The 10463-nt window shown below is 40.2% G+C and overlaps 1 protein-coding gene across 1 annotated transcript in view; it reads left to right on the top strand.

The window, feature by feature from the left end:
* Positions 1-10223, top strand: part of KIF3B (kinesin family member 3B) — a 37445-nt gene extending 27222 nt beyond the window's left edge. The window contains exons 6-9 of the mRNA XM_027867714.1: positions 4262-4375; positions 5056-5161; positions 5774-5952; positions 6683-10223. Of these exons, the coding sequence (XP_027723515.1) occupies positions 4262-4375; positions 5056-5161; positions 5774-5952; positions 6683-6779 (496 nt within the window). The 3' untranslated portion in view covers positions 6780-10223. The remainder of the gene's footprint in view (positions 1-4261; positions 4376-5055; positions 5162-5773; positions 5953-6682) is intronic.
* Positions 10224-10463: the final 240 nt, after the last annotated feature.

The raw sequence follows: 10463 nt of genomic DNA, 5'->3' as shown, positions 1-10463 counted from the left end.
TAGTAGTAGTAGTAGTAGTAGTAGTAGTAGTAGTAGTAGTAGTAGTAGTAGTAGTAGTAGTATATGCTTTTTAACAGGTTATATTGTTTCTCATCATGCACATGTTCATGTACATGTGGAGCCGTGGCACTTGAAAGGTGGTTTGGATCTCTTGCTTTTCAATCATTGATGATGATACACATTTTATTTTGGAGACTGTCAAAGTAGTAGTAATCATGCAACCTCTTAACACCTAGCCATAAATTAAATTATTTAAACAAGCCCAGCTTCTCTCCAAGGGGCCTTTGAACCGGGCAGGATTTGCACAGATAGAGATGGGGAATGTGTAGGAAGTTGGGCTTCAGGTGGGAGAATAGTCGTAAACTTCGGCACTAGAGTAGGAAAGCATATGAGGGATACAGGGAGCCATCCAGTGATGTAGCTTGGCTAGGGTGCAGGCTTCCTGTGAGGGAATAATTCGAGGCAAAGCTAGGAGGTGAGGTGGCACCAGATGGTGGAGGGCTTTAAGGAGTTTTGACTCCATTTAATAGTCAAGTGCATATTAAAATGAAAACCAAATCTCCACAGTGACATCTGCTTCTTGTCTTTACCTTTATTGCTTTAAAAAGTTAGTCCAACCCAGTGCCAAAGCACTAGTGTGAAAAGCAATTACAGCAAAGCAGTCTGGTTCCACACTTGACCCAAATCGAGTAGAAATCTTACAATTCCATTGGAAGGATGGTCTTTTCATCCCCACATGAGGTTCCCTGGAAGCACTAATTTTTCCATAGACACCTCTAGAAAGTTTCATCCTTTTTGTGAATAAGATTTAGGACAATGAAAATGCTTCTTTTCTGTATTGATTTTACTCTGAGCTACTTTGCTATCCTATCAATTAAATACATTGATATTTGAAAAAAACAAACAAGTAATCTTACATTTTTAGTCTTGAGAGTAACTGTCCATTTAGGTAATTACTCAAGTCTTTTTGATTATTTAAAGGTATCTCTACTATGGTGGAAAGAACACTCACTGGCTATGGAGTTAGGAGTTTTGGGTTTAACACCTGGCTCTTCTCCTTAGTGTGCTCACAGTAGGTGCTTACTGAATATTTGTTGTATTTGTTATAATATCTGTAACTTTGGAGAAATCATTCGTCTGCTCTTCAATTTCTACGTCTATAAAATGGAGATTCAACATGGGGATACAAGGTGATTGTGAGGATCAAATAAGGTAGTAGATATTAAGGGCTTTGCAGACCATAAAGCACTACTAAGCTTTTAAAAATTATTATTTGGAGGTTGATGAATATTTCATAAGGACAGGTTTTCTGTCTTATCTAACCTTTGTTTTTTTCCCCCAGTACCCATCATGGGGCTCTGAACATGGTAAAGACTTAATAAATGTTTATTCAATTTGATTAGTCAAATGTTTATTAAGCTCTTACTATGTACAAGATGCTATACTAAGTACTGGGGTTACAAAGATAAAAATGAAAAATCCCAACCCTCAAAGACTTTACCTTCCTCTGGGAGGATACAAGACAGACATATAAGTAAATAGAAACTAATTTGAGGTGCTAGAGAATACTAACAAGGGTGACAAAAAAGGTCTATCAGCAAGCATTGTGAAGTATCTACTATGTGCCAGGACTTTGGTGGGGACACAAATACAATTAATTAAACTCTGTGTACAGGGAGCTTACTTTCTAGCACAAGCTATAATAAGCACATATGTAAGCATAGAATAAATACAAAGCAGTTAGATACAAGAAAGTTTGGGAGGGAATGCACTAGCAGTTGGGACAATCAAGAAAGACTTCATATAGAAGATGTTGCTTAAACTGGGTCTTGAAGGAAAAGAGAGGGATTCTTTGAAGTGGAGGTAAGGAGAGCGTGCATGTCAGACATAGGATAGCTAGTGTAAAGGTCTGGAGAAGGGAGATGGATTGTTGTATGCGAGGAAGAGGGAGAAGGTCAGTTTGTCTGGATTACACATTATGGGAGGAGAAGTAATGTACCATCAGGCTGAAAAGACAGGTTGGGACCAGATTGTGAAGGGCTCTCAAAGCTAAGCAGAAGAGATTATGTTTGATCCAAGAGGCACTATGGAGTCATTGCAGTTTACTGTGGTTAAGGAAGATCACTTTGGCAGCAGTGTAGAGAATGGACTGGAATGGAAGAGCCCTGAGCAGAGACCAAATAGGAGGGCATTGCAATAAACTGGGTGAAAGGTGATGAGGGACGGAACTAAGGTGGCAGCTGTGTGAGTAGAGAGGAGAGGTCAGATGCAAGAAATGTTGCAGAGGTAGAAATGTCAAAATTTGGCAAGCGATTGGATACATGGAGTGAGGGAGAATGTAGAATCAAGGATAACACTGAAGTTATGAACCTAGAAGCCTGGAAGGTGCTTTTGACAGAAATAGGGAAGTTTGGAAGAGGGGTAGGTTTGGGGATAGGGAGAAAATAATGAGTTCAGTTTTGGACATGATGAGTTTGAGATGTTTCCAAGTTGAGATGTCCAAGAATTATTGATGATATGGGACTGAAGCTCAAGGGAAACTGGAGTTTTGTGTGTGTGTGTGTGTGTGTGTGTGTGTGTGTGTGTGTGTACATGCATAGAGATGCTAATTAGATCCAGAGGAGCTGCTGGATCTAGCCCATATGGGGTCTCGACCCACAGTCTAAGAAGCACTGAAGGGGTTGAGAGTGGAAAAAGTCTAAGAAGCTCTGATCTAGAGAGAGAGCACTCATACTAAGGAAGTATGATATGGATGATGCAACGGCAAAGAAACCTGACAAGGAGCTATGAGAAATGCAGGAGGAGAACTAGAGAGGAAAAGAGTATCTAGGAGAAGGAGGTTAACAGTGTCTTAAGAGCAGCAGATAGGGCATTTTATGATCTTGGACAACTCATTTAGCTTTGCTGATGCAGGAAATCTTCAAAAATAGAATACAATAATGCTTCAGTATTGTTGTTGATACACATTTTATTCCAATCACATGACAAATAAAGGCAAATTCATACTTGGTCATGACCAGTCTATGACCCAAATATAATTCACAGCAAATAATTTTGGGATACCAAGAGAAATTTCTTCTTGATGCTTTCTCCACTTTTTTTTCATACATATACATGTCCTTGTTAAAATGTAAGTGCCCTGTGAGTGGGGGTTGTTTCATTCTTTGTATTTGTACCCTTAGCACCTACCAGAGTATTTGGCCCATTGTATTCACTTAAAAAAATGCTTGATTGATTGATTTAAAAAAAAAAGAGCAGCAGATAGGTTGAGAAAGATGAGAGCTGAGAAAAGACCATTGGTTTTGGAAATTAAGAGAACATTGGTAGCTTTGTAGAGAACAGTTTCGGTTGAGAGATGAAATCAGAAACCAGAAGGCAAAGGGTTGAGGAGGGGGTGAGGAGAGAAAGTGAAGTCAACAAATATAGACAGCTTTTTCTAGAAGTCTGGTTGAGAGAGGAAAATTATAGGATGGTATATTGAGGGGAATGGAAGAAAGAGACTGATGGAAGAGGGGGGGCTAGAAGAAGGGATGAAATCGGGGCGAGGGAGAGGGAAGGAGACCTGGAAAGAGAGGGAAGGAGTAAGGAGAAGAGAGAGGGAGAAGAAAAGGGATAAGATAGTAGGATAAGGAGAGAGAGAATATGATAGGATAGGATCAAGATCAAGGCCATACGTATAGAGGAGTATGGGATGATGTCAAGTGATTCTGAGATAGAATGGGAGAAAAGGACACTTACATTGAATGACTTCAATTTTTTAAAAAAATTTTTAATTAGGCAATTGGGGTTAAGTGACTTGCCTAGGGTCACATAGCTAGTAAGTGTCAAGTGTTTGGTCTGAGGTTGGATCTGAACTCAGGTCCTCCTGACTTCAAGGCTGGTGCTCTATCCACTGCGCCACCTAGCTGCCCCCATGACTTCAATTTTTTCAGTGAAGAGATGAAGTCCTCAACTGAGAAAGAGAGGGGAGCAGGGGAAGATATGAAAGGCTTCAGGAAAGAAAGGTTTTGTATTGTACATAGTACTAGAAGTGAATTGTGTTGAGTGAATTAATTTTCAGTAAGTCTCTCACTCTTAAAAATTAGTAATTGAAGTTACCATTAACAGTATTGTCAACCAAGAGATGTTTAGTTTAGCAAATATCTACCCTAACAGCTAGAAACTAGCTGCATGTTCAAGCACATGTGCAAGATTGACCTAGAAAACTCATCTCTCTCTTTTTATTGAGGTGTATAACTCTAATATGTGTATATTCTTATAGGCATCTTATTATAGAAAACTTTATTCCTCTGGAAGAGAAAGGCAAAATCATGAATAGATCCTTCTTTGATGAAGAGGAAGATCACTGGAAATTGCATCCCATAACCCGACTCGAGTAAGTTACCATTCACCTTTCTTAGGGAGTGATCTGAGAGGTCTGAATGAACTGGAACTTGGTTAGAGGAAATCTAGTAAGAACAAAGTCTACCTCATTTCAACCGTGGACAAGACATGTTCTACCATAAGTATTATAAAACCAGACTCATTCTTAGAGAAGTTTCATAGGAAGGCAAAGCTGTAAGGAGTCTTAGGAATCAGTCCAACCCCCTTATTTTACAGGTGAATAAATTGAGGCCCAGCCAGGGAAAGTGACTTACCAATAGTATTCATACCAGAGGTATGACTGTCTCCTGAGTCCTTTTTCAATGACTCTTTCTGTTAAATCAACAAGCAATTCTGCCACCATTTAGTGCTTTACAGTTTATAAAATACTGGCCTCTCAATAGCATCATAAGGTAGGTAGTCTAAATTTAATTATCCCCATTTTATAAATGAGGAAAATGAGGTTTGGTGGTGTTGAGTAACTTGCCCAAAGCCACATAGATGAAGTAGTGGAGCCTAGAAATTGCTTGTGTCCTGGTTCTGTTTGTAGTAGGTATAAAATCTGCCCAAGATCTAGTTCAGAACAACAGTCAGGAGAAGGCACAGATACTTGAATAGATTCATCATGATTTCTAAGCACTGTAGTAGGCTTTTGGTTCACTTCCAGGATGTGACTGATTTCTTTCCCACCAGTAATCAGCAGATGATGAAACGGCCTGTTTCAGCTGTGGGTTATAAGAGGCCACTTAGCCAACATGCGAGGATGTCCATGATGATTCGTCCAGAGGCCCGATATAGGGTAGGAACTATTGTTTCTTCTCTCCAAATCAGAGGAGTTTCATCCTTTAGAGATCCTCACGTGCTGTCCTGTAAATTCAGAGCAAGAGGGATTTGACCATGTACAACAAAACAACTTCAAGAAAGGGGAGAGCTTTCACAGAGCTATCGAGTTGGAAGCAACCTCAGAGACTATCTCGTCCATTTTCTTTATTTCTTCTTTTAAAAAATCAATTAGTTGATTAATTTTAAACATTCATTTAAAAAAATTGAGTCCAAATTATCTGGGCCATTTTCAAATGGGGAAATTGTGGCAATGAGGTGGGAAGGGGCTTGCTCAAGGTGTCACAGTAAGTTCTTAAGGCAGACCACTAGTCTCCTGACAGCCAATCCAGTGCTTTTTGCACTCCCTCCCAATCCTAGTAGAACTTTTCTTTACTCTGCCCTAATGGACCCACACTACAGACCTACTGTGGTGGTCGGGCCTCTTTCCTTCTACCACTGCCACTTGTGAAGAAAAGACCCCCATCTAGGAAATAGACAGCATTCACCACCATATCCCAGCTTCATTCTTGTTTGGGGTGATTTCTTTACACCAGCTAATTAGGCATTATCTGTGGCTGTGCATTTCTAGGCAGAGAATATCGTATTACTAGAATTGGATATGCCTAGCCGGACAACCAGAGACTATGAGGGTCCAGCTATTGCTCCCAAAGTCCAAGCTGCTTTGGAGGCTGCTCTACAAGATGAAGATGAAATACAGGTGGATGCCTCATCCTTTGAGAGCATATCAAATAAAAAATCCAAGGCTAGGTAAGTGATACTTACTGGACTGAATCTCTAGTATTTAGACAAGAATGAACAAGAATAACATGTAAAATACACCTATAACTACAGTTATGTATCATATATCCAAATAATAGCTCACATTTTGGTAGCTTTTACACTTTACAGAATGGTTTCTTTGCAACAACTCTCTGAAGTTGGTTGTGGAAATATAGTGTAATGAAAAGAGCCCAGGAGTCAGAAGACCTGGGTTTGAATCTCTGCTCTGCCATTTTTTATCTGTGTGATCCTGAGTACTTATCTCCTTAACCTTTTTGGGCCTCCTCATCTATAAAATAAGGCAGCAGAGATGGACTAGAAAACATCTAAGATTCCTTTAAGCCTAAATCCTCTGATCCTGTTTTGAAAAGAAGGAAATTTTAAGCTCAGGTTAAAGGATTTGCCTGAGGTCACACAGCTAATAGGTATCACAGCAGAGAAACAAACCTAGGTGTTCTCTTAAATCTAGTGCTGCAAGAGTACTTATCTTCCTTGGCCCATTGAAGCAGGTTGTTCTGCTATACATAGTTCATATAGTTCCTATCACTTGGTCAACTACTTTGAAAAGTAAATTAAAAACTATAGTGGTTTAAGGGTTGTAGAAGAATGATTATGATAATGATTGCAATTGACATGGTACACAAAGGAGAAGGGTTTAATTTGTATTGGATAAAGCTTGGAACATGAACATGAAAATGTATTTGCTCTTTTTTTTCAGGCCCAAAAGTGGAAGAAAGTCAGGATCCTCCTCATCTTCCTCTGGAACTCCTGCATCTCAGCTTTATCCACAATCCCGGGGGCTGGTTCCAAAGTAAAACCAGTAACTCCTCTCAAGGCGTGAGCAGCAGCTGTCACCTTCTGAGAGAAAAAACCAGCAAAAACCTGCAGAGAGGCCTTCAAACCAAACCAAGGACCCCTTCTTTCTAGGGAATTATGAGGGCCTCTTTGCCGAATAACTGACTTGTGTCCAAATGTGCTGGTCCTGGGGATTCTGAAACATGGGAGGAAGAGATTTATAATTTGGCATTGAGCCCTTTGGGGGAAATTATTTTAGTTAATCAGAAATGCATGGGTTACAGTAAAGTGTGTTAGTGGCAATGAGGTGGTCCCTTCTCTTTCAATTTCAACTTGTTTGTTGCACTGAGAGCTCCTTTACTATTGGACAGAAGGGGCAGAGTTGAGAGCTGCCCATAGCTGGATCAGCTCTCCAGAGCTTTTAGGGCCAGATGGTAGGGGAGGTTGAAAAGCAAAAGATTTAAAATGTGATTTGATGCATGTTCTGTTTAGAGAAATCCAGAGAGCTTCATTTGGGTTGAAATTCCAGATAGGCAGGAATAGAGATCTTCCCCCATCCTTATTAAGAAATATTTACCTCCCTTGAGAGCTACTGGACAAGGGGGGCTATATTTTAGGGTCCTATGTATTTCTGCTCCTGAAGTATATGACAGTGGAAGCAATAGAAATTGATATCCTTTACCTACTTGGTATGTTTAGGAAATAGCTTCTTTCAGACCTCAGTTGTGACTGTCTGTCAAAGAGTAAGTTGACAAACTGATTCGAGTTTCAAATAGTGTCCCTTTTTTCCTCTTCTTTCACTGTCATGTTGCCACACGCAGCGGGTCTTGATCTGAGTCTGGGCCTCTCCGTTTTTAGGAAGAATGCCTTGCTTTGCCTTTGCCAACAGTGATGGGATTAGGGATAAAGAGATGAAGTAGTTATAACCTTGAGTTCACCTGAAGACAAAGGAAAGTAGTTCATTGAGATGAGTGCTGGGGTTTTATGCCTCATTCTCTTCCATAAAGATTCATTAACCCTTACTAACCCTATAGGAGAACAGAATCAGGCTGACTTATAGTAGAAGGAATGAGACTTCATGCTGTGGTAACTGGGGACACCCTAGCCTAGGGCAAAGGAACTGTGCCTCCTAGTGATCTTTCCATAATTGTTTGGGGCAGTAGCAGATTACCATCATACAGCAGAATCACAAGCTTACTCCTCAGGCCAGGCCTGAGCTGAAGGTAGATGAACTGCTGTATTTGGTTTGTAAGTTTTAGTTTGTTGTACATTGAAATTTGGAGCTATATTTTCTTTTGGTCATCATATGAATGTTACTTGTTCCCTCCACTCAAAGAGAAAAGTCCAAGCTTGTGTGTGTGTGTGTGTGTACGTGCGCGCACGCGCATGTGCCTGCATCTCTATGTGTATGTGTGAAAATCTGCCCATTTCTAGAAATACACTAAGGTATGAGTGTTACTCTTGTCTTTATGAAATGTTCACTAAGTAACTTTGTTCAGGCTGGAAAAACTCTACAGTGTAGGTATCTGACTCCATAAGCAGGGGGGACAGTAGTCTCTGGGTCAGCTATGCTGGGACACCTTGCTGGCAGTGGTGTCTCATCAAGATGGCTGCTCAGATAGACCTTGGGTTATGTTCTAACTCTGCTGCTCCGTTCCCCAGTACATGTTTCTGGATCAGAACCATAAGACTGTCTTTGCCTATCTATGGAAAAGGGAGGAACCATGTGCAATGTCTGTCATTCTGAAAAACAGAGACCTGTATAACATCTCCCTTGTCCTTTGCAGAAACCATTATTCCTTGACCAAGAGCTCTTTCTTTCATCAGCTTCAGTAGCATAATTGAGTTATGCCTTCTTGCCTCGTTTCTGGGGATTATACCATTTTCCCATCTTCAAAAGAGGATTTTACTGTTTAAATAGAAACCAAATGATGAGGTTGTTGTACAGCCTGAGATGGTTATAGCTATATGTCTTGTTTCTTCTACCATATTTTCCTTGAGCTTGTCAGAATGCTGTGAGCTGAAAATATCCTTTCTGACAAGAACATTATGTGAATTGGAAACTCTAGGACAAACTAGACTTTAGTTTGTACTTTATCCTGAAGTGACCAACATGACCCAGAGCTTGTGAGTGAGGCCCAGAACTCTGACAAATATGGGAACAAAGAGCCGAGAAGCTGGACACGGAGTCTTGCCTCAATTGCCTTGAACTCCATTTATTTCATGCGGAACTGGGGAAGTGATATGAAAGGAAACTTGTTTGGCAGATCAGTGTTCCCTTTAAGGCAGCCTCCCTCTGGTGCTTTTCTTCTCTCAAAATTGATAACATAAATATTGGAATAAAGGAGGTAGGCAGCAGACTATCTTTGAGGATGCTAGTATGCTGAAGGGCTTTTTTCTGAATTAGACTAAAATGCATGAAGTCTCATAAGACATTCCTAATACACAGATGGGTCACTCTGCCTGCCTGCTTGCTTGCCTGCCAGGCATGCATATTATATTCTGAATCATCTGGATTGTCTTCTAAGCCAGCGAAGTTTAGAAATGAATCTACCAACCTCTGAAGAAAACTTTTCACTGAGTAGGTAGGCGTTTGAACTGTTCACACCCCACCCCCCCCTCCCCCCATCACATTCATCAGAATGGTTTAACATCTTCCACCTTTTGCTGTGGTCTGTATCTGGTTTCATTTTTAAAACTATATGTTAGAACACCCTGGATGCATAGTTCAAGATCACAAATCAAGGAATGAAGCACTTTCATAAGAATACTTAAATCTAATTGGATTATTCTCCACTTAAATGCCTGCATGCTGCTTGAATTTCATCAGTCATCCCTCCACAATCGGTTGAACTAGAGTGTCATACAGACCATACAGGTTCTTGTCACTTTCTTTTCTAACCCTTGTACTGAATGTAGATTTGTTGCCAAGTTTCTGAGAAGTGTTGATTCTTTGTTAACTCGGGAAACCTTTCTTGCCCCAGGATTCCATTTGTGAAGCTGAGATTACCCTAAACAGTGACTTAACTATTCAGCATTTGTAATTGAAAAAAAAACAAAATGGGGTTATTACAACTTATAAAAATCATAAAGCAATGTTTGGAACTAGACAAAAATGGTCAGACCTCCTCTTCTGCACTCTGCAAGGGCTGGCAGCTGGTACTGTCTTAGGAATAGCAGCCCTTTTCTCCCCTCCCAGCCTGGTTCCAGATGTCTCATGGATCTAGAAAGAGATGTTGTCAAGGTTGCTTTTGTACAGAAGAACTGTCTTGGGGAATTCTTATGGCTCCTCAGAGTTAATACTGATCTTAAATCTTCTCTTTGACTATATTTAGACAAAGAATATGTCAATAGTTCGAGCTCTAGGTTTTACAGCTGATATTTATTTGTATCACTTCTTTGTCTAGGAATGTAAAAGTGATTCTAAAATGAGATGTGTAATAAAATCATTCAGATTTATTGTACCTATAAAAATGTCTCCTCATAAATTACTAACACTTTTGGAAACAATTTTGATTATATTCTCCACATTGTCAGTGCCACTAAAATCAAATGAGTTGGAGCAGCTAGGTGGCCCAGTGGATAGAGCACTGGTCCTGGAGTCAGAAGGACCTGAGTTCAAATGTGGCCTCAGACACATGATACCTACTAGCTATGTGACCCTGGGCAAGTCACTTATTGCTTCGCAAAAAAAAAAAAATCAA

Source organism: Vombatus ursinus, unplaced genomic scaffold (assembly GCF_900497805.2).
Source record: "Vombatus ursinus unplaced genomic scaffold, bare-nosed wombat genome assembly UNPS02014786.1, whole genome shotgun sequence".
Classification (NCBI taxonomy): domain Eukaryota; kingdom Metazoa; phylum Chordata; class Mammalia; order Diprotodontia; family Vombatidae; genus Vombatus; species Vombatus ursinus.
This window is presented reverse-complemented; position numbering and strand designations above follow the sequence as displayed.